This window comes from Antennarius striatus, chromosome 15 (genome assembly GCF_040054535.1).
Source record: "Antennarius striatus isolate MH-2024 chromosome 15, ASM4005453v1, whole genome shotgun sequence".
Lineage (NCBI taxonomy): Eukaryota > Metazoa > Chordata > Actinopteri > Lophiiformes > Antennariidae > Antennarius > Antennarius striatus.
This window is the reverse complement of record NC_090790.1, coordinates 4,786,129-4,810,435: the sequence shown is the minus strand read 5'-3', so window position 1 is coordinate 4,810,435 and position 24,307 is coordinate 4,786,129. Positions and strand designations below refer to the sequence as shown.

General features: G+C 40.8%; 2 protein-coding genes across 6 annotated transcripts in view; both read left to right on the top strand.

Moving 5' to 3' along the window:
- The window catches only part of whrna (whirlin a), a 112,761-nt gene extending 109,174 nt beyond the window's left edge, over positions 1 to 3,587 (top strand). Inside the window, exon 13 of the mRNA XM_068333971.1 lies at positions 1,127 to 3,587. Within this exon, the coding sequence (XP_068190072.1) occupies positions 1,127 to 1,249 (123 nt within the window). The 3' untranslated portion in view covers positions 1,250 to 3,587. The remainder of the gene's footprint in view (positions 1 to 1,126) is intronic.
- Positions 3,588 to 7,863: 4,276 nt separating this feature from the next.
- akna (AT-hook transcription factor) lies at positions 7,864 to 23,087 on the top strand. Of its 5 annotated transcripts, none has more exons than XM_068335720.1 (21): positions 7,864 to 7,930; positions 11,048 to 12,157; positions 12,257 to 12,560; positions 12,863 to 12,937; positions 14,194 to 14,350; positions 14,552 to 14,652; positions 14,770 to 14,829; positions 14,906 to 15,024; positions 15,136 to 15,304; positions 15,636 to 15,805; positions 16,026 to 16,224; positions 16,638 to 16,717; positions 16,900 to 17,147; positions 17,329 to 17,482; positions 19,012 to 19,152; positions 19,255 to 19,373; positions 19,614 to 19,730; positions 20,071 to 20,187; positions 20,356 to 20,448; positions 21,091 to 21,202; positions 21,454 to 23,087. In XM_068335720.1, exons 2-21 carry the CDS (start codon positions 11,280 to 11,282, stop codon positions 21,701 to 21,703), a joined length of 3,663 nt encoding a protein of 1,220 aa, XP_068191821.1. In that variant the 5' UTR covers positions 7,864 to 7,930; positions 11,048 to 11,279; the 3' UTR covers positions 21,704 to 23,087. The 5 variants fall into 5 exon arrangements, with proteins under 5 accessions (XP_068191821.1, XP_068191824.1, XP_068191820.1 ...); XM_068335723.1 differs by lacking the exon at positions 7,864 to 7,930 and adding an exon at positions 8,266 to 8,338 and having other exon boundaries at positions 21,487 to 23,087; XM_068335719.1 differs by lacking the exon at positions 7,864 to 7,930 and adding an exon at positions 8,266 to 8,338.
- The last annotated feature ends 1,220 nt before the right edge of the window (positions 23,088 to 24,307 follow it).

The following is a 24,307-nucleotide window of genomic DNA, read 5'->3' as shown; positions in this document are numbered from 1 at the left end:
GACAAAGTCTAATCTTTAAATGGCGACCACACAATGCACATCATTTCCTGTTTGCTTTCACATGTCCATGTGTGTCTGTGTTGTTTCAAGCCATGTCCACAATTAGCCCGCTTAATTTGATCACATTGTGTATCGTGTCTTGTGAATTCCTTGTGTGCGTGGAGGCAATACAAGTCAGCGTGAGGAAAGTAACCCCCATCTCTAACAATTTATACGGGGAATTTAAATTAAAACATGGCTGTGGCTGCCAAACACGGCACCAAGTAGTTTGTGCCATTATTTACTTACTAAAAACTAAAAGACTTGTTTATTATAAGCCTCCAAGTAAATACCATCAAACGCAAATTGTGCTTTCACAGAAATCCCAAGGATTAAAAATTTAACATGTTTACTGTCGTGAATTCATAAAAAATGCTCTAAAGCAAGTAGCTGTTCTCTACTGATGGACTTGTGCCGGAGAGAAATTTTAAAAGCTGAAATGCAAGACAGTTTAACAGACTGGGTCAGCTTAGAGTGAAGATTCTCTCAGAGAGAATAAAATCCATTAGTATTTCCATCAGACCGCTGATCCCTCTCTGCCCCACAGAATATAAATTGATATCAATTTGAAATTTGATTGTTTTAATTATAGTCACCCTTGGGGGTCTCACTGAAACCAGGCTCAGTGCACCAATTATGTCGAATGTGGGAGTAATGAAACATTTAGAGGACAACACTGAGAAGACACTCATTCTATCCAATTGTAGAAAAGCAATTAGGACTTGAGCAATCAGGTGGATTGTGAGATGTAGAGAGTGAGAGAGAGAAGAAGAGTGAGAGAGTGTCTTAAGGGATGTGTTTGTTGTTGTGGGGATGATTTGCGTCCTCGTAGGATGGGTGGAGGTGCAGAAAACATCCTCCATGTGTCACACCAGAGAGTCACATTAGGCTGCAGGTAGAAATTGGAAGTAATTGAAGGAATTAATTTAACTGTTGTGTGTGAAGATGTTTGTTGTGTGTGTGTATGCGTGCGTGCGTGCGTGCGTGTGTGTGTGTGTGTGTGTGTGTGTGTGTGTGTGTGTGTGTGTGTGTGTGTGTGTGTGTGTGTGTGTGTGTTTAATGGGAGTGGGTGTGTGTCACTCTGCAGTTAATGGACAACAAGAGACAAATGTGCTCACAACCACGAGACGGCGAGGACGGAAACGTCGACAGGGGAGCTGGGGCACAAGACAGAGAAAGACATACAGGTATACATAGTGGTCCTCCCTAACCCACCTAAATCGTAGAATCTGGAAAACAAACTTCCTGCATCGATAGATATTTGAAATGTGATTCATGGCTGGACAGAATCAAAAACGATCGGATTGACCACAGCGCACAACCTTACGTCATCTCCAGGGTGATTGATAGAGTAAATTGACCTATCCTGAGTCATATTTGATTGTCCACCCGGATAAAGGCGAAGGTCATCCCTGAGTTCGTTCAGGCTACGGTAGCAGTGTGTGGTCACGACCTGGCTCAGAGCTACACATTGAAAATTTCTCACAAGCTCTTGAAGTCAGCTAGCATTTGGCTAACTAGTTAGCTCTGCCCCAGTCAGGTGTGTATGTGTGTGTGTGTGTGTGGTGGTGGGGGTCGTGTTCAGGCTATGGTAGCGGTGTGTGGCAATGACCTGGCTCAGAGCTACACACTGAAAATTCCTCACAAGCTGTTGAAGTCAGCTAGCATTTGGCTAACTAGTTAGCTCCACTTCAGTGGTGTGTGTGTTTGTGTGTGTGTCCGCTAAAGGCGTACTTCATCTGCTTGGTCAAACAATTCAATTAACAATAAGAAAGTTGTCTTTGTATGAATGCAAATGTTTCAAAAACACACATTAGCTGTTTGAGAGGATTTGAGTGTAGGATGGATCCACACGTAAGATTCTACCAAGATCTTAAAGACTGAAAGAACTCCCACTCTGCATCAGCTCCAGACTGATGTGTCTGTGACTCAGTCTAGACCTGAGGTCTGTCCTCTTGCTTGTTGAGAAAAAGAATGTCTTGGGTCTTTAACCTGACGACCAGGAAGCATGAACATCCTCTAATGACGTCTGTGACAGTCTTTGAAGCTCCTCAGGTCATAGAGTAACAGTTATTTTTGTTTTGTGTTTTTATTTTAATTAAATTCTCAAAATTTTGCCAATTTCTTACATTTTTAGCTAAGTTTCTGTCAAAACTGATGAATATTGTCCAATTTCCACAGATTTTTGGTCCAAAAGCGGCTGAGGAAAATATTGTGTTCTTCTGTTGCTAAGTGTTGTACTTTTTTACCAGTTAGGTTTTTTAATGTGACGGCGGTGCTGAGTGGTTCTATCAGAGCTTTTTCACTGGAAACAGCTGTCGGACCAGTACCACTGACAGAATGCAGACTGTTAAGAGTCTACAGGTTTTAATGAAAAATAAATGGAATGCAGAGCTGCATCAGTAGTACAAAAACACATCAGTGTAAGTTAAATTGTTCCACTTTAGTTGTATGTATCCTGCGGCTTTATGAAACGACAAGAGAAGGATGGAAAATAAAAGAAGTGATAGGAGTTTTTGGTGAGTTCAGTCAGAGGGTGAGCTGAACACAAAGACCGGCACACAGACCAGATTTACTCTGATCGCTACCTTTGTTAGTTAACATACTGTATATTAGCTGTTTGGAAACATAAATGCAAATGGTAAGCAGTCAAACTTTGCTTAATGTTTGAATACACTGTGAACCATAAAGTAAATATAATTAAATCCACAGCAATGAGCTAAAAGAAGAGAAAAAAAAAACTCATCAGAGCTGCAGATTTCTTGATAATTCTTTCAGGGACTGTGTGACACTTTACTGTCCATTGATTCCCCATTCAGATAAGAATTATTGGATCATAAAATTTTAAAGTTTGCCTCATACCAGGCTGATAACAGTGTTGTGCTGCCCTTTCTGGCTGTTAATACACCAGCCCCACATAAGATGAGATGTTGAATGATTGTTACACACACACACATGCACACGTACACGTACTTACATATATGGAAGGAAACATGTTGTTGATGTGGTCAAAAACATACTTAAATAAATCTTTCTCTGACCCAATGAGGAGTCCAGTCTACAAAAATGTAGTCAAGTACAGAGGTGAATCCTAATGTGTGACTATGACTGTTTCTTGGTAAATATATGAAGCCTACATTTGTAAATCACCATAAAATTTCTGTAATCAAGGCATTTCAGTATCTCTGCTCCTGTTGCAGAACTGACATAATATTTGTGTGGGTGACTCAGGCGGTTAATGAATCAACACGCTTGATGAAAAGCTACTGCATGAAACTCACCCATTTCTGCTTGAGGAAAAATTGTAAAAACTCTCAATTATATGCACAAATATTTTCTGACAAAGATTACTGAGGCTTTTGCGTTCTTCCGTCATTTGATTTGGATATTACACGTACGCATACTCAGGACCTGAAACAAACATTGTGCGGAGTCATGCACTTGATGTTCGTGTGTGTGTGTGTGTGTGTGTGTGTGTGTGTGTGTGTGTGTGTGTGTGTGTGTGTGTGTGTGTGTGTCTGTGGATGTGTGTATGTGAGAGAGAGAGAGAGAGAGAGAGAGAGAGAGAGAGAGAGAGAGAGAGAGAGCTGGATGAGAAAATGAGAAAACATTCATTTCATGCAGACGGATGAGAGCCGTGGTGCATCCACTCAAGGGAGTTACTCTTCGTTAAATAATCTAAGCCAGAAGGAATCACAGCATCACAACTGATGGCTTTGGTTGTTTGAGTTCAGCATTTAAGTACCTCACAGGATGCCTCCCTTCAGACAGGATGGGAGAAGGAGGAGGAAGAGAAGCACGGAGTATATCCATTATAAAACATTACAGTGGGGAAACTTTTGAAGGAACATAAAGTTAAATCTAACTACACTAAAAAACTAAATTTGATTTAGATTCACCACTTAAGGTATTTCTACTAAATTGAATGATAAAATGGTCCTTTATTGGGCTATGACCACTATTAAAACCCTTTAAAGAAAAACCCTTTGGATTCATCCAAAAATTACCATAAACAGGGAGAGGACGCTCCTTCCAATACCAAATGATGCATTTTCCTTATTGGGAATATGAAGTTGTTGTTCTGCAAAATCTAGTTTGTCATTCTATATTGAAGTAAAATAGAGATGAGATTGATGGCTTTTTAATAATTATCAGCAAATTCAATGAAAGGAGTCAAAGCAGCGATCTGTCAGTTGTTCAATGCTACTTCTACTCAGCTTCAAACCCTTTGGCTCGGCACGGAGGAGTAGCTCTTGATAGAATTAGTACACAGCAGAGCATGTAGCATCATTTTTTTGGAAGGCTGTGTGTTAGCTGAAAATAGGTGGATGTGTACTTTAAAAGCAAATGTTATAATGAGAGTAAATAATGGTGGAAACTACTTTGAAATGGTGCTTGCAGCAGCTGGATACTGTATGCTGAATGTTGGGAGGATACTGATTATGCTTCAATTCCATTATCTTTTCCATGTTAGGGATGAATTTTGGACAGTGCAGAAAATAGATAAAAATCTGTAGAAAAAAAAAAGGTTCAATACATAACAAAGATTGACATTTGGTTTTGAAAGATTTGCAACAAAATGTCAAAATCCTGACAAATTAGTACTGTGAAAACACTAATTTTATTGATGTGATGTCAGCTGAGGTAAACTTTTCCCAATCTGTACAAAAGTCAAATGCGTCCATTCATGCCAAAGTTCTCTTGAGCAAAATGTCGAACTGCTTCCTGCTGCGGCTGAACTGTGTTCGGGTGAAATGTGGATGAATGCAAACATCCTAACGTTAGTCACTTGTGAACAGTGGTGAATGAGAGGAAAAGGAACTAGATGGACTCTTCCTGCATTTATTTGAACATTAATAAACCATATTACGACTGTCAGTTTATCCATCCTGATCACCAGACTTGTTGACCCTGTTGTCGACTCATGCCAATCACCATCCGGCCTCCTCTTTGACCTGATATTAAAATGCCGCCCAGGAGGGAGGGATGATGGAGGGAGGTGGTGGAAGCTGCTGACAGACACATTAATCAGACTCCAAGACGGAGGGGTGCTGGCCTCGGCTCTGACATGAGACACGATGGCTCAGGCTTGTTACTTTGGCTTCCGACAAAGGTCGGACTCGTAAAAGCGACTGGATGCATCTGTTGACTCAATTGATTATGTTTATTTGTTTCACTGAGTGTGCCTCCTTCTCTCTTTAGCTGCACAGAGTTGATTTTGTTCATTTTTTCCACCCTGCCAACGTTCTGCAGCTGTCTCTGTTTTGCTTTTATTTCTCTGTCAATCCATTTGTCGTCTTGCCTGCGTCCTGCACATTTTAATGATGGAAGTTGTACAATGACATGCTATTTATACAGAAAGTGTGTTTAATTTTTCAATAAAGATAACAATTCAAAAACTACCAGTTTGGCTGCTCTTATTTTGAAGAAGGCAGAATGACATTGTTGAAGGTTGAGGACCAGCTAGTTCAGAGTACTCTAAATGTGTCTCATGATTTAAAAAACTTTAATTCCAATAATGAACCGTGCATTAAATAAGGAGAGTGTTGAGTTTGTATCTGTCCTCCTGATTCGACGTGACTAAAGCCCTGCTCCGTTAATGAATGTCTTTCCTGTCTGGTGTGGAAGAACATCATCACCCTTCACAGAGGCCTGACCTACACCATATCCAACACCTTAATGGATGAGCTGGAACATTGTGAGACAGACTTCACCAGCATGGACCTCAACATGGGAGTCTGAGTGGTACAAAATCCATCCAGCCACATTCCAATTCTTGTGGGAAGTCTTCCTAGGAGAGTTGACGTGGAAAGTTTTCAGCACAAACATGAAAAAATGTTAGGTGAACGTGTGTCCACGCATTTTTGGGTGCGTATGTAAAAAATGTAGAATCAGTAAGTCCTCAGCTTTACAGACAGATGGCTCTATTGTGTTTGCATACTTATCTTTTTTCATTTTAAACTCAGTTGAAAATTATCAGTCCTCCCCGTGCTGCCAGAGCTGAATAGAAAAGTAGTGACCAAATGCACTTCAGAATACAGGAGATGCTATCAAGTTCAACACAAGCACAGCTTTCCTATCATAAGTGTAAAATACTGGACTGAATTGAATTGTTCCATTTTCTAAACCTCTTATGTTGTTGAGAGTTGCTGTGGAGCTGAGGGAGTCTGTTCTGTCATGCTCTGGCTGAGAGGCGGCGTGTGCTGGACAGGTCACGTTTCATCCTGCTACCAAAGGGATTGGTGTGTCTGCAGGCAGCCGACGACTAAAATCTCTTTTTTTGAAAGGATCAGTAGTTTTAGTTGAACAATCTTTAGGTCTGTGTTTTGGTTATTTTGTTTTGCCCGTTGAAAAAAAATTGTACTTGTAATTTTAAAGGATGCAAAAAAGCCTGACTTGTTTTATTATTTTTATCAAACAAACCTGTCAAAATTATTTTCAATGCAGCTCATCAAATTTTTGGTTATGTAACATACAGTATTTCTGTTCTACGCTTTATTTAGACAAAAAACAAAGTTATAGGAAATACTGTTCATTAAAATGGTCAGTCCGGGTCACAGTGCTGTTTTAATCTTTACATTTACAATCATGTCACTGCCTTACTGATGGCTGCGCTAAGTTAATTAACTGTCATTGGAACTTGTTTAATCAGAACAATTGCTTATGAAAATAAGAATGAGAACTGTGAACATTTATGACAAGAATCTCAAGTTACAAAAATACTCTACTCATGTTGTGTGAGTTTATAGTATAAGTTAATATTAAATGTACTTAAAAGCTGATCTTAACGTTGCTGCTAAAGAGACTTCTTTTGCTCATGTACAGATTACTGGAAGCATAATTTCTGGAGGCTGCTAACTATCAAATGAGATAAACTCCTTAGTATCCACTTTGCATTTGCAATAAAGCAATATTATGCCAAAAAGATGAGCTTTTGGGCATGGGTTTTTAATGAATTTTGTAAAATACACAATTACTTTGGAATCTTTTCTCCTTTTGTTATCCAAATGACTCAAGTTTAACATACATGTGATTTGCTATTCAAATTTGGGGATTGAAGTTCTTTGTTATCTGCATCACAGCAGTGAAATTAGTTTTTCAGTATTAGCTACCTCCATCTGTTGATTGCAAACCAGTCTGTGACAGATTGACAAAAGTGTGTGGACTCTGAAACATTGCAGGAAATGTAATGCTGAACTTGTCACTGATGATCACTGATCTGCAGTAACATGGTGAGATCCCTCAGGTTCTCTCACAACATACAATCATGATAGTTAGTGCATTTGTGGCATGTAAACATTAACTTTTGCCTTTATACATTACGTATTCTAACTATTCTCCCTTTGCACAGTCACTCTAAAAATAATGATATTCATGACTTCGATCATTTGTTTAATTTTTGTTTTTAGATCTAAATTACGTTTTCTTCGTAGAGGAAGAGATTGCTGCCTTGAAAAATAATGAAATTCTGCCCTCTAATGTCCTTTTTAAGAACCGCGTTCACTTATTGTTTTAGTTCCTTAACTACAAGTCCCGCCTCTAAATTCATTACTAACCAATCACCATTCAGTTCTGGATTTATTCACGGTAAAATGTTCCCAAGACTAAGTCTGTCAGGTAATGGAACTATTAAACCCTCACAATAAAAAAACAAAAGCTTGCACAAAGGCTATAAAATATTTGTCTTATATACAGAAAACTCATTAAAAACAGGGGGTTGGTTTATGATGTTATGAGAAAATAAAAGTACCTGAAATGCAAAACTGAGGACTTAAATATTCAATTTGCTGAACCACCTCAAATCACTTCCACACTTCGGATAATAATTAGCCTCATAAATATCAAAAGCAGCTTTCTTGGGAGAAATGAAGTCCTTTGACTCAGAATTAAGGTAATAAACCTATTTCAAATAATTTATCGGAAGACTTAGTTATTGTGTCTAAGGTTAGACTAAGTGATAGTAAGGACTAGAAACTTCAGAAAGTTGAACTGTCTGTTGCTAGCTTATCAACACCTTTACCGCTGTTATCCCAACGCCACTACGCACTTCATAAAAGACATGCATCAATGTCGGTCAAACGAATGCACATGAATGAACGATGAAACGTAAAGAACATCTCCGCCTGGGTCCGTGGGGGTTTGTTGTGGCGTGTGCGCCATGGTGACACGGGGGTGGGGGGGTGGGGTGGGGGGGTCCTCTGTGTTAAGTTTTGCGGTTTTCAAGGCAACCGACCCCCGCCTGTAAAATCAGAGCCGTCCTCAGAATCCTGCGATTGAAGCAATGAAGCGATTGTCCGAGGTGGGTTTTTAAAAGCAATTTCTTTGTTCACATCGATCTTGTTGAAGTTATTTTATGTGTGCAGCAGCGTTAAGATTCTTACTGTGTTTTCACAGAAGTATTGTTTTGTCCCTCATCCAGCCGGGCTGGTCGGAGTTGGGTGAATGTTAGCATCTGGTTGTTGTTGAGAAATGTATGTCATCCACTGACCAGGAAGTTATAACAGTTACATAGGATTGGGTGGAAAGTAATACAGACTTTTCATTAGCTGGCCAAGCACAGAATCTACACACATCTTCATGTAATATCTGAACCTTTAATTAATAGAAGCAGGACATTTAGTTCAAAACCTTCTCAAGCTTGTTTCTAGATGTGTACAAGAAAGTAGACACAGCCATCAATAATTAAGATTAAAGTCTGTACAAAATACAGGCCAAAATATCCATGTTAAAAAGTAAAGAAAATAAGAAGACTATTAAAACATTGATGTGATATTTGTTAAATCAGGGCTTTAATTAAAATATAAATGATACATTTCAAGTTATATATTACATTTATTGGAAGTCATAGTGTTCCAGATCAAACCTTACATCTTAAAATTGCTTTTCCAGATAACCCATCAGCTAAAGATGAATTCATTGACACATAACAGAAAGAACTCAGTAAATCTTCACATTTGAGAAGCTCGTCTCCACCTTTGTTTGAAGTGTCTGACACAAATAACTGAATCTTATTGGTTAGATATCTATCATGAAGTGAGAAATCAACTTCACTTCTTTCCAGTTGTCTTTGTCCACCTTTAATCAGTCACTCCTCTCACCAGTCTTCTCCAGTCCTCTGTGTGCCTCCTAAGCAGATTAACAGTTATATCTTTATCAGCAGGACATCCTCTCTTCTTCACTGCCCTCCAGATTCAGCTGCTGTCATGCTGCTCATGCAGCGTCCATGTCTGACAGGCTGGGTTTGTGGCACTTTACTTGGACTTGGAACAGAAATTCTTCCATCTCTCTCTTTCCTCTACCCTGTTGTCTTTCTCATCTTTGTGCACCTTCACCTCACCTGTCCATTGAGGATGCACCCACAGCTCACCTGATGCCCAGGAGATTACAGCCCTGCTGTCTGGCTGACTGGTTGTGAGGAGCTGTGCTTGTTGGCTGGATGTACGGTATGCCTAGGATCAGTGACTGTTTAGAATTGGTGAAGCCCCCTGTCTGGGATTTAAAGCAGCTTAATTCCCACCATCTGGTATCTGAGATAAATCTGTGGTTCCATTAGGGATGAACAGTGAGCATGAGCATCAGGTGAGTAGTTTCCTTGTGCTGAAATCCAACAAAAATTATTAGTTTCACTTGCATTGCACAAGGAGTTCGATGCTAACTCTTTCCCGTCTCTATTTGCTCTCAGTCTAGTGACTGGTGGCCACAAGCTGTAAAAACTCAACATGTCTGAATGTGATGCACAGAGAAAAAATTATACTCTATGCACAATTTGCCATATCTAGTCCTGGAGTTTACAGACAGCAGGAGGATAAGCATTCAGAACCTTCGCTGAACTACAAATACCACAATGCAAAAACACTCCTACTTGAACTGCCAGCCTTGCTGTGGCTGTTGAGGTTGATCTGATTTAAACCACCTCATACCCTGTTGGGTTGTTTTAGTTATTAAACTGTATGAGGTTTGTCTTAAACTTTGTGAGTCAGATCATCAGGTACGGATATATAGATTCATGAATTCAAAACACTTGTGTACTCATAGTTTAAAAATCTTTCTTAAGTAAATATAATGAAGGAATTCTTTCACCGCTGGTTAAAGGTTTTGTGCAAATGTGAATGTGTAGTGTCCTTGTCTGTCCTTCTGAAGACAGACGTATATAAATATAGTCATAATCATTCTTCAATCTCTGACTCTTTCCTTTCATAAGTTTTTCTTTTCTAAATATAGTTCTCCAGTTGTTTGTCTGCTCATTCCTTGTGGTTTGCTTTAAAGCCGTGGTGACCAGTGAACAGGCTTGTTGCTGCTTTGAGATATTGTAGTAGTTCTCTGGGTGCTGTGTCACAAAGCATTACACTCTGTTGAATCTAAATGCTGATGTCTTCGAATGAAGCTGACTGTAAGTTTTGTCTGATTGCACTTGTTCAGTTCTGTGATTTGACAAGTAGTGATTTATTTTTTGACACTTCAAAAAGAGCCCAGAAAAGAGTTGAGTGCATAAGTCAACCATGTGTGATCCGTACAACACAGCTGCCAGCATGACACATCACAAAACTGTACACATATGCACATCTCTGGAAAATATAGTGGGATTAACAACTGTAAAATCCTGCATAATGTAAATATAGGGCTGCCTGAGTAGACGTACACACATCTGTCAAAGTGTAAACAGATGTCTGTGTGTGTCACAGATTCGTGACTGACATTGTTCCTCTTTGTGACACTGGGAAATAGTTTTTAAAAGAGCTATGAAGAGAATGGACGTGTTTTACTGTAGACTGAAGAGCACAGGCCTTGTCCTTGTTGTGGCGTTGCCGTGGTGAGTGTCGCAGCTCTAGACAATCATATGGGACACTGGAACTGCCAGTCCAACCCATTCTGTGTTACATACATGAGGCTCTTGTATGTCATAAAGAACAATCAGTGAATGGTGTGACCTTTTCCTGTAGGGTTGGATGTGGGGGCAGTAGAATGAAGGCTGTGTGGATTAATACAGACTTTATGTTGTCTTGGGCAGTTGCATCCAAAGAAATCTGCTCTTCCTGGACACAAACAACATGCGGATGAGTCTTCACCTCTGGACTGTTAGCAGGTCACTGACATGATATTCAGTCTGTAAGTTTCTGCAGACATGACTTTGAAAATAGCCTCAGTGCGGTGCCGGATGAACAAGGACAGATGCAGAAGGTTCCTGTGCCAGGCTGAGACGCTGATTGAGGTCATAGCTGAGACTCAAGGGAGGTAACAGAATGGAGACTCCAAAGAGAACCACAGCAGGGGTTCTCTTCTGGACCCCCGCTCCCGGTCGCAGGTCACCCGTCAGTTCTGTAGCTTCTGAGGATGGTTTGGAAGATGAGGATGATGACAAAACAGAGTCAGATGATGACTTCATCAGCCAGATGGACGAGAACGGCATCATTGGACTGTCGGAAGGACTGAAGAATGCTGGGTTGGAAACACGTGATGAGCTATGTCTTTACTCCTCAAAAGGGAACGAGACCCTGACTAGTAGCGTAAATGCTTGGACTGTGGAGGAGGAATTAAACCAGAGGAAGGAAGAACAAGGCACGGAGTACCTGCCTGAGAGGGAGACGTTTTTGGGCATGGCAGAGGAGGAGGAAGATGGACTTGAAGCTGGCTTGATTGGATGTTATTCCAAAGGATGGACTGAGGTAGATATCGACCCCCTTGTCGTCTCCACCCACCACTGCCCAATATCTTGGTCTCCCACCCACCTCCTACACTCTGCTATTGAGGAAATAGCTGCTGCTCCAGGAATACGAGCTGAAACCTTGCCAGAGTTGAGCTTGGTAGAAAGCCTTTCTGAGTCACACAAGAGTCACTCTAGCCTCAAATCAAGCCCTTGTTGTCCTGATGTTACACCCAGGGCTTCTCTCCAGCCAGCGGCCATGTCTTCTGAAAAGGTCGTGGAGGTCAAGCACCATAAACGGCCCACCCCCTCACCAAGAACAAGCAGGCTGCAGTCTCCTGAACCTACACCTTCCTCTTCTTCCCTCAGCACTTTTGGGATGAACTTTTTAAAATCTGGTTGTCAAGCCCTAAAACCTGAAAGACAGCAGAGACCCCCCAGAGCCAGCAGTGAGGCAACACCAGTAGACGAGTCAAGGTGAGACACTTTCTCTTTTATTATCCATCCTTGATTTTTATATCATAGTTTTAGCTAATTCACAACTGAAACACGTTACGAATTTTGTCGTATTCACAGAAAAAGACCTCTGAGTTACACCACACCAGACTTCTCCAAGGTGGAGCCCAAGGTTCGTTTCCCCAAAGGTGGTTACAAGCCCCCAAAGAGCAGACTTTCTTCCAAAAGGGACTTCCATTCACCAGAGCCCCCCTTAGTGTTTACATCCCCCGTTGACATTGTGAAAGAAGTCCTGCTGAATGTCCAAGATGCCCTTCCTGCCACATCAGACTCTTACAGACCTCCAACCAGGACCCCCGACCACGCTGTGCCTCAGGAGTTCAGATGCCGCCAACATGCCATCACACTGCTTGAACAGCTGCAGGTAAAGGTCCACATGAAAAATTCATACGTTCATTATATTTATTTCTTAGCTATCATTTTTTACCATTTTTAAATGTATTCTGTTGTTATATTTATTTTGCTGTAGGTGTTTGTTTTTGTTTGTCCTTGTCACACATATATTTACTCAGACAGACATAAGCTCGATTTACTTGCTTTCTTCACTCTCTCTTTCTCTGTTTTTCCTTTCTTTTCATTCTTCCCTTTCTTTCTCCCGTCCCACTCTTTTTAAATTCTTCCCGTCCTCTGGCTCTCATTTCTTTCCTTTCTCCCTTTTGGCTCCAGGCCGACTACAACACGTTGCTGACGAAGTATGCTGACGCAGAGAACACCATTGATCGTTTGCGTCTGGAAGCCAAGGTGATTAATCTACAAACTGGACTGTAATTTGTCACATGATGCGGAGCGGTGAGGGTTTTAAAAGCAGAATCTAAGTTGTGTGCAGCTTTATCTCTACTCTCAGTTTTAGGTCACAGAAACACCTCCACAAGGTTAAAGATGAAGGACAGTTAGTTTTGTCTGCCTTTCTAAACACAGATGACATTTATGATAAAGTCAAAGAAATACCTGAATGACTCCAGCAATGATGTACTTTTTATAAAAACAGTATTATTTTCAAAGTAGGTTATTTCCTTCATTTTCTGACCTATTCAGTGATGATAGGTCTGTATGCAAGACAGCTCCACAACAGAGGCCAGATTAAAATCAATCAGCAGCTATAGCAGCTATAACATTATATGGTGTAACAACATCTAATAACATCAAATATAAAGTGGGAAGTTTGAAACTAAATGGCAGAAAAAATATTTTAAAAAAGTATTTAGCTTTTAAAAATTAACAATCCATTTCTGTCGGAGTAACAGGCTCCTGTATCAACACTTAATCTAATCAGCACACTCTCTGCCCCACCTCACATATTTCTCCTTCATCATGACATTAACCTACCAGTCATCTCCCCCTCCCTCTACATTTATGACATCACAGTCCCGCAGGGTGGAGGCGTGGCATTACATCAAAATGTAATGTCACTTTATCTACTTTCCCCCCGTTTGTGTGGCTAATAAAGTGTGCTTTAATCTTTAACAGTACAATAGATAAAGTATAATTTCTACATCCCCTTTCAAAGCAGTGATGTATTGTAATTGTCAGCGTTTGTGTGTTCGTCCGTCCGTTAGTCCACCAAATATCTTCGCAACCATTGCAGATAGAAAGAAGCACATTACTCAGGCAGCAAAGGGGATGAAAATGAAATGACGACCTTGACCTTGAGAAAACTAGTCCAAGGTCAAATTTGAAATTTTGTACACTCAGGAACTGGAGAAGATAAAAGGACGAGGGAGAAGGCCAGTGTGAGTGAGACCGTAGATCAAAGTTACTGCTTTGATCTATGAAAGTAGGTCAGAGTACTAGCTGTAATCTTTGACCTATGCAAGTAGGTCAGGGTAAGGTTTTGAATTCAGGGGTGTTGCGGGAAGTTGCAGTCTCTGACTGTCTTGGTTCTGGTATTACATTCAAATCAAAGAAAATAGTTGATATGTCATCAGACTTAAATTTAAAAATGATGTGTTTGAGATGTATCTGTTGACACGGTTTTTTTTTTTGTACCTTTCCCTCAGGTGAATCTGTACTCTGATCCTCCAAAGCCAGGCCACTTGGTCCAGCCAAACCTGAACTCTGAAGCCTCAAGATTCATGATGTTGGATTTTCCTCAGGCTCAGAGAGCAGAGACCAGCTCAGCCTCTCTTCATCTAGACATACGCAGCACTCATCAAGGCACGTTCAGCCTCTTCATTTTCTCATTTCTTTGAGATTCATGCATCAAATGCGACATAAGTCAATGAATTAATGCTCTGATCATATCCTTGAAATGCTCATCAAAGTCTTAAGTACCTGGATTTCATACATCATTAAGTTGCTGCTCATGTTTTATCACATGACTGCTCTGTCCTCTGCATGTGTCTGTCAAATGAACAGAAAGATCAGCTTCTTCGATGTCCACAGCAGGCCCAGATTCTTTGGCAGTTCACCGGCCAGACGGGATCCTCTACAATCAGGCTGACCAGTTTGTCCAGCAGGTAAAATGGCACTTTTTAAAACTATCAACAGGAAGTCAACAAGTCCTCACAAAATTACTGTGACAATATGACTCAGGAAAGAAATTAGACATGACTGCTTTGTCTTTCTCCATTTAGCTAGAAACCTTTGAGGATCTCCTGAAGAACAAGTCACTAAAGCCTGTTCAACAGGTGAAGGTAAGAACTGATAACATTTGTAATCGTTAGAATTATGTCTAATGTGTACCCCATAACAACCAACACGCTTCTTCAGGGTCTTTTGCAGCTGGCTGAGAAACTTGACACATTGGAAAATGGCTACCTGTTAGCGAGGGATGAGCAAAAACTCTGTCAGCATGGAGATGCAGAAACGAACCCCTTTGACCCTGACCGGTAAGGGTGACATCCAGGATCGTGTTTTGATAATCTACATATGATTTAACATTCTGTAGGTATGAGCACTCAGTTGTTTCTGCTGTTTTATAATGCTTATGTTTGTATCAGGGAGCTGGAGGCGCTGATCTTTCAGTTTGGACTTCATATAGAGGAGCTGAAGGAGCAAGTGGGTCAGATGCAACAGGTTCAGCCCACCTGTGAGGCTCCTTTGTCTTCGTGTCACCTCGCTCCTTCGTCTGTCCCCTCTGAGGGGGGAGAAACAGGAACTCACCCACAGGTACCATCAAACAGCTCTGCTGGCATTAATGCTGTTGAAATATCATTTATTTTATTGATTCATTTAAAATCTAATTTAATGGTTACAGTGGTAACAGCTACTTTCCCTTGAGTCCAAAGAAAAAACAAACAGTACACTGACTAAACCTTTATACATCAAAACACAAGTTAATATAAAAGAATGGGGGAAAATCACTTATAAATGAATACCAATAAAAATAAGCAAAACCACATCCATGATTTGATCTTTTGGTCGTAGTTTCTGGGTGTAACTAATTCTACATCAGATTCTAAATGATAATAATAATAATTTCAAATTATTTTCCTTCTAGAACTCAAGCGTGTCTTCATTGGTTGATCCTGGAGAGGCAGCAGCAGTAGAGCTGAGCTCAGCCAGAGAAGGAAAGGATCAAGCAGCGGTGGGCAGAGAAATAAAGAACTCCCTGACAGCCACAAATGGAAAACACAGACATGATGAAAACCTTACTGCACTAACAGATCAGTGAGTGGGAGTCACAACAATCAACAGAAAGTCATCCATTTCCCCTCATTTGTTTAAAACCTTGTAATTCTGTCCACCAAATACAATTTTGATGGAATAAAAACAGAAATGACACATTAATAAATTCAAGGAAAAGCAAACGAATGTTTGATCTACATACTCGGTATTTCTCTGTTAACGTGAAATCTGACCAGGAGGTCTCACCTCCTCTTCACACTAGAAACCAGAGACTCTACAGGTGCAGCCCTGCTTCAAGCAGAGCTTCCAGCCGGTCACTTCCTGTTGATCCTACAAGCAGCAGAAGGAAGTTCAAGGTGAAAACGTCCCAGAGCAGTAGCCTGAGCAGTCTGGGAGAGATTACTGCAGAGGAGAGGAGGAAGTTCTCACTCCAGCCAGGGGGCAACCAAGTGCTTTCTCAGGTTAGTTTTTGCAGTTCCACAATAAACGGATAACCTGATTACCATTAGCTTATCTTAACATTAGATCATGTCCCTACCCATGCCTCAGATGGTTTTAAATTAATCAGGTTTAGGACTCAAAAACTAAAGAGAAACGAAAGAAAAACTAAATGAAACAAAATTAAGGAAGTTGTACACACTTGCATGATGTCATGATTTCATTGCCTAAAAGAAAAGTGACATGTGCTGAAATATTCCGTCTTGAGAGGAGTGAGTTACCGGTAGTCTATCTTTGTAAATCAAAACCTCAATTCATGTAATATTCACTCAATAAAACATTTTTAAATTTATTGATATGGTGTTTTATCTAACAACACAAACATTGCCGTAGTTACATGTAGACTATACACTTTGTTTTGTGCTGTTTTGACCAGGAGGGGATCATCTCCCCAGAGATGGACAGCGGGTTTGTTGGATCAGAGGGCAGCCGTCTCCACCAGATGGCCTCAGAGAGGTGAGGAAGACCAATTCTGCATCAGTGACTCAACATGAAATTAATAAAGCATAAATTCGACACTACTTGCTATGTCCCACTGCTGTAATACCACACATATACACACACACACACACACACAAATGCACACACTCGATTTCTGATCTGTCGTCGTGTGCTGTTCATTCTCTGTGGTTCAACAGTGTTTTGGTGCCGCGGAAGAAGAGTCCAAGGAGGCCTCAGACAGACTCAGTCTCAGCACCATCTCCTGCCTCCTCTTCATCACACAGACACACAGCTGTGAAGGACAATGTGGATTCCAACCAGCCAAAGACAACCAGACAGATGCAGAGGAGACGCTCCTCCTCCTGTTCTCCTCAGTACTGGCCCAGTCAGACAGAACGTAGCAGGGCTGACTGCGGGATCAGTGTGTTGATGAAGAGTAACAGCTGTGAGTCTCCAGGTTCTTTGTCACCAGACATTCAAGACAACTGAAACAGTCACAACTTTAAAAAAAACAACAGAAAAACCCCTACAAATTCCCTGCTGAGGCCTTTCCTGATGTTATCCCTCTTACTATGGAGTTCTATCCTTCCTTGTCTGTCAATCTCATCTTCTTTTTGTTCCTGCAGCTGACACCATGTCTGAAGACGAACAGACTGACCACGACACAGAATCTTTAGCCCCCCCCCACAGCTCCAGCATCAGCTCCTTTCTAGACTCATCCAGTCATCTCCATGGAGATTCCCTCCGAGCTGTAAGCTCCAGTCGGGTGGCCAGTCGCAAGTAAGTGTAAAGCAGCAGCTGCAATTGTGATAGCTGTGCTAACAAGTCCAGCTTTATGTCACTTGCACACACTCCTGTGTGGAACTATAAGTATTCACCTGATGGGTGAAAGTATTGTAACATACTGTCCGAAATTGACTACCAGCATCAAGCTGCAACATCCTGAAATACTCGATCAACCAAATTTCCCCACTGTGGGACAGTAAAGGATTATTATTATTATTATTATTAGTCCTGGAATCATGCTGTTTTATGTATTCTATTGCAGTGTTGGCTGCTATTGAATGAAGTTGCATACCAGGTGGTTTCCTTTATGGTATGCTGTTGCATGTCTCTTTTCAAAGTGTGTTTGCATGTGTGGCACTGTTTATTACATTTTTAATGTATATACTTTTCAGATTTTTTAAACGCATGAATGATTTTTCATCTGAAAGCTTTATGGTGTTCCTCAGGGTTTTATTTTAGATCCTGTATTTTTAACCCATGCATGCTGACACTCTGAATGTATGTCAGGAGACATTATTATCTTGCACAGCTTTGCTGATGACACAGTTTCCTGACAACCCAGGGCCAATGAGGACAAAATTGATGACAAATGTTAATGATGGAGGTTTTTATGTACCTCAATCAAGACAAAGCTCAAGTCTTGGTGTTTGGTACTGAACTTCAGAGAGAAAAACCACAGAGAATTTGAAGAACTGTCATGAATGAATAATTCCACACATAAAACACCCAGGACCTCAGTTTTGTAACCTCTTAGTAGGACAGTTCTCTCTCAAACCAATGCAAGACATGCTTTTACCCCCAATTGGATTGATTTCTGTAAAGCTCTGCCTTCTCTGCCTTTAGCTGCAGGAGGTCAGTCCAGTGGGCCTTGTGCTGGGGACCTGAAGGTGGCCAGTTCATGGCCAATGTGGACCAAAAATTTCAGAGACCAGAAAGAGAGCTCTTATTATACTGTGCTGGCTTTTTGTCAGCTTCAGAAGTGATTTTGTGATTCTTTTGTTGGTGAATAAAGCTCTTAATGGTCTTGATCATGTTTATTTATCAGGTTTCATCCTATGGATATTCTAGAACTCTCAGGTCTTCTGGTAGGGGTCTTCTTTATTCGTACTTGTGAGGTGACGTTTTATTATTATCTTCACTATCAACCTCCTTGAATCACCTTCTTGAACACCTGAATCATTGCCAGGATTACCACATGCTGTTTTTCTTTACTGAGATTCTTTAACTTTAATATCCAAACATGACATGTTTAAAATTTAAAAGGCTTATCTGAGATCAGAAACAGTTTGTTTTTTTTGATATGAAGACTTTGTGTTGCACTCTGTCTACATATAGTCATGCAAATGATGTTTGATGTGTGGTTGGACTAATTCCTGTATAGACATTTCATTTCACAGTGGAGCTCATGAGTGGTCAATCACAATAACTGGACTGTTTGACCTTTGACACCATGGTGGTCAAACGTGAAACAAGTGTATCCAATAATAAAAAATTTTGAGCTTGTTTTTGTGTGTGTTTCTTAGTAATGCAATCCAGACACTGCAGGACGAGGTGACCAAACTGAAGGAGAGACTAGAAAAATGTCTGAGAAATGCAACGCCTCTGACCTCTGTGAGATCAGCTGAGTCGAACGGTCACAGCAGAATATCCGCAGCTCACATCAGGTTGGTTTTTAATCTTTTGGTTGGAACCGCTCAGTTCACCTGTCCTTCAGCACTTAGCAGAGTGAAGCTCCAGCACATAGCTGACTATTTACACATGCTCAGGTCTGGGGACAGGTTGGGAGACATCAGCAGGGGAAGAAGAGTTGAGTTGGACCCAATGAGGCGAACAGCTGATGAAAAACCACCCTGTCCTCACAGGCAGAGACCACAACCTGTCATCTGTAAGTCCATCTGACCTTTCTCTTGACCACTAAATCATCAATGTAAAGACTTTGTAGAATCCATGTGTTACTCGAAACGTGTGTGGATTTCCTTGATCTGAAGTGATCACTTCATTGATCACTTCAGATCAATTAAGTGATTAACACACATTCAAACATTACGTTTAGGACATTGATTTTTTAAAAAAAAAAAAAATTTGCTGAACTTATCACTGAATAAATTTCTTGTGTTATTTTCAGTGACCACCCCAGAGCCCATCATACCCCAGCCTAAGCCTGCGGTGTCCCGATGTACTCAGACATCCGCTGCAGCATCAGACACACACACAAATGCTGGACACAGGAGAACACACAAAAGTAAGAACATCTATGCCAGTAAAGTAATGAAGTAAAATAAAAAGTAGTAAAATTAATTTGATTTCATTGGCATGAGGATTTTATTTCATTCCAATGGATATTCATGTGGCCGGTCATGAATATCCTAAGGTCTGCTTTTTTCATGAAATTATCACCTGCAAACACACACCTGCGATACACACACACTACAGCACTATGTATACATGTCCACCTCCTAAGTCAGTATGTGTGTGTGTGTGTGTGTGTGTGTGTGTGTGTGTGTGTGTGTGTGTGTGTGTGTGTGTGTGTGTGTGTGTGTGTGTGTGTGTGTGTGTGTGTGTGTGTGTGTGTGTATTTTCAGGGCAGAATCCTGGTGTACCTGAACAAATGTATGAGGCAGCAGATGAGCCTGACAGCAAACATTGTCCAACCCGTGCATGTCCTCAGTGTTTGTCTCGTCGTCAGGGGCGACCTAAAGGTGAGGTTCCTCCTGTCCTGAGAAGAAACTTTTACTCATTTAACTTTTTTTGTTTTCGAGATAAAATCCATGTTCGGTTTTAATCCATTTCTAAAGTGGGGACACAGTTTTCACCTGCAGGATTTGTTATTCAGCTTCTTAAAATCCGGCTTCTGTTTTTGTTGTCAGTTCCAACTGGTGGCAACAAAGAATCAACCCCCTCCTGGTTTAATTCCTGTTGTCTACACGGATGCACTGAACCACACAGACACACTAAGTCAGGTGAGCAGGTGTTAACAGTGATGCTGAGGCACACTGTTAACACAATAACACCTTTTCAGTGCTCACACATACAGCAGAGAGGTGTGAACAGCTGTCACTTTAAGGTCCTGAGGCCTGACGCATAAAACTCACAGATTCAGAACCATAGCCCAAACCCGGTTCCTCGGGTTGAAACCAAAGTCCTTGTTTCAAGTCCCTTTCACTTTTTGGCTTGTCCCACAAAACAGAGAGGAAAACAGTTCAAGTTGTTTATCCAGGAAGTGGGATAAACAACTTCAACGTAACTTAACTGTAACGTAACTCATCTTGTCACCAATAGATGAGTTACATTATAGTTACGAGAACTATCAGACATATCTATCCATCCGACAGGCAGGTGTCTCCCACAAAAAGAAAGAAAATCCACTTTATTGTCCCCAAAACAGGGAAATTATCTTTACACTCAACCCCATACATGTGTTAGACATGACGTGCATGTACGTACTGCATACAGGCTCAAAATAACAATAAGTGAAAGAATATAAACAAAACACCTGTTGTTGAAAAGATTTTGTTCAGTACAGTAGCAGTATTCAGCACGAGTCAGCTCCATCAGCACCAGAGGAAAGGTTATTTGAAGTGTTTTTGGTTTGTCATTCACAGACTCCCAAACACACACGAGTCAGCAGCCGTCCCCGTCCACTGATGGACGCTTCACAAGTGGAGCACCTCCTGCTCTGCTGCGGCACATGCCAGTGTGTGTGCCTGCACTCTTGTATGTAAACAACCCTCTCAACACACACACACCCCCACGCACGAAGAAGAACCCAGCATCTTTTGCATTTTTGTTCCCTCATTTTAAACTTCAGTTACTACTCAATCTGCCACTTTCTAAAAACACAATTTAATGTTTTTCTCTGAGCAAACCAAGTAATGTACATATGAAACTGCAAAAATGTGAACAAGAATCTTTTTCTCATTCTTTGTTACACCTCAGCCATCACATCAATTTCTTTTTGTCTTCAGGTTTTACTCATTTCCCCCCTACGTGTCTCCTAGCAACAGCAGTGGCATATCATCAGGGGTCAGAGGTCGCAGAGAGACAAGGAGGAGGACCAGACGTTCTGTGTCCATTGATCGACAGTTGTTTGTGGACAGTTCTTTGGACAGAGCCATCAGAGCGGCTCGGCACATGAAGCTCACCTCCAGGCACATGGCTCTCTCCCTGGCTGCTGGACTGCACCATCAGGAGAGCCTGAATCCATCCTGCAGCTGATAGCCGGAACTCCTGTCAATCTAGCAACAGTTCAGTCGCCTGATGACACCGTCAATATCAGGAGAGGATGAACAGAGACTGGGTGCAGAAGATCTGACATGCCTCTCTTCAAAGCAACTTTTGTTGGTTTCATAAGACTGACACTGAATCTTCTGAAAAGAAAGTCTGTTTTATTTCATTCTCAGGCAGCTAATCGTAAACTTATTTTTTAAATTTTTTGATAAGACTTCAAAAGATGTCCTGCATACATAAAGTCTGAAATGATGTAGCTTTGATTTTGCGTAGAAATAAGTTGATCTTTTGCTGAACATAGTAGTTGTATGGTGGTTGTAATGATTGTTTTAAACTTTTTATTGATCGTGTGACTACGCTGTTGATGAATGTATTTTCACATCTAAACTCAATAACAAATTTCAGTGTTATTTCAGCTGCTTAAACTTTTTTCCTTATTGATAGGGTAGCCTGATGCACTGTAGGTCAGTGCTCATTGCCCATCCTGTGAAGAGTCAGGTGGATACACAGAGAGAAGCACAGATCCATTTAATAAATACTTGACATCACACTAACTAAAAAATACTGTAAGGACAGTAGTATGACCAGAAAAAAAATTAGAAAAAATTAAAGCTGAAATTTGTAATGACATTTTTAGTATTTTATAGTAAAATTGTATTTTAATCCAAACCAACATTCAAACAAAAGAGTAGTTAAATATACCTCTACAGAAAATGTTCAAACACTCTTTTGGTTGTGAAGTGAGCCCAACAAGTGACTTGATGAACTGAGTAGCTTCATGTGGTTGAAACATGCACTCAACAAAGGCCTTGAATAGGTCTGTGTCCTGATGATCAGGTTGGACCAAAAGGTCTGCTGGCTCAGCCAACACACACTGTGTGTGTCTGTGGGCTCTCCTGGTGACGTCCAGTTCAGATTTACTGAAGTACCACTTGCTGAGAAGCTGGTTCACCTGTTCTCTCTTTGATAGGCCGTGAAGTCTCTCCTCCTTATCCTCCCAATGCCGTCTCCTTTGCGATGGGGGGCGGGTGGGGAAAATGGAGTTTCTCACCCTCCAAAGCATCTTCAACAAACTGCCCCCCCACACATTTCTAGGCAAAATCTGGAGCAGGCAGAATGTAGATTTCATCAAAGAGTGCAACTACCTCCATTTTGGGGTAGCTGCTCCAGTAATGCTGTGGTTGTCAGCAGGGCCGAGGAAACGTTCCAGTGCTCCCAGAATGATCAGGAAGAGTAAAGATGGACCAGCCTGTTTTTTGTACCTGTGTCTTGTTTTTTTATTTTGTTTTTGTTTTGTATTTATGGTTACTTTATACATGAACCTTTTGCAGAGTTGTCAAAGAATTTCATTGTACACTTGTTTATAATGACATTAAAGGCATTCTTTTCTAGACACAGCTAGCGGGTGTGGCAGGTCTTGACAGAGGGAACTCAGAGGACAGCCCCTTTAAAGCGTCTGGATCCAAAGTGGTTTGATCAATCTGAGGTATTGAGGATCATGGATCAGTTTGGGGCAAGACATTTTAAATACAGTGTAGGTGGACATCTGGTAGCTGGATGACATGAATTTAAAAACACATAATATGGGGCCTTCAATACAAGAGATTAATCATACAAACGACGGCATATGAGATGGATTCCAATGATACATTTCAACAACTGCTGTAACAATAATTGATGGGGTTCACTGATTACAATTACAATCACAACTGGAACCAAGGCAGTCAGAGACTGCAACATCCCGCGACACCCCTGAATTCAAAATTTTACCCTGACCTACTTTCATAGGTCAGGGTAAATCAAACCACTAGTGTTGATCTATTGTCTTACACTGGCCTTCTCCCTTGTCTTTCTATCTTATCTGGTTCCTGAGTGTACAAAAGTTGAAATTCGACCTTGACCTAGTTCTCTCAAAGTCAAGTTCATCATCTCATTTTCATCCCCTTTGCTGCCAGAGTAATCTGCTTTTTGTTTCATCTTTCTATCTGCAACAGTTGTGGAGATATTTGGTGGACATACGAAACGGACGAACACACTAGCACTGACAATTACATCACCGCTTTGAAGTGGGATGTGGTTATTTTGAGGAGTATGTTGTGAGTTTTTGTAAATATGATGCATTTGTAGAACATCGTTTGAAAATAAACGTTATGAGGTTTCTTAAGATGAGAAAAAAAAACAAAATATAGGTTCTAATATATAAACAAATACTAAAGATAAATACAAGTACATAAGAACAAATAAGTGCATAAACACATACACACACAGGGACAAGCAGTTTGAAGCACACTGGCTACGGATGCCTTTCATTGTCAAATCATCCCAGGCAATTTTGCCGTAGACACACCTGTTGAACTTTGCAGGAGCATCAACGTCAAATTTATAGACTAGTGAGGCCCCGCGTAAATTACAAGGGTGGATCAAAACAAGACTATTGATATTCCCTGCTTGTCCCTCCGTTTGTTTGCGAGACTGTAATAATAATTGGGATCCGCAGTAATAATCGGGACCAGTCATAACCTTTGAGTTTTGTTCACGCCCCTTGTGCTTTGATTTACGGTTCTTTTTGACGTCACAAAGAGTGTGCTTTGA

Coding starts and splice junctions, on each gene's coding strand:
- akna (XM_068335720.1), top strand. CDS start 11,280: ATGGAGACTCCAAAGAGAACCACAGCAGGGGTTCTCTTCTGGACCCCC. Junction 14,351..14,551: donor CATACGCAGCACTCATCAAG/GCACGTTCAGCC, acceptor TCAAATGAACAG/AAAGATCAGCTTCTTCGATG. Junction 20,188..20,355: donor TCGTCAGGGGCGACCTAAAG/GTGAGGTTCCTC, acceptor TTTTGTTGTCAG/TTCCAACTGGTGGCAACAAA.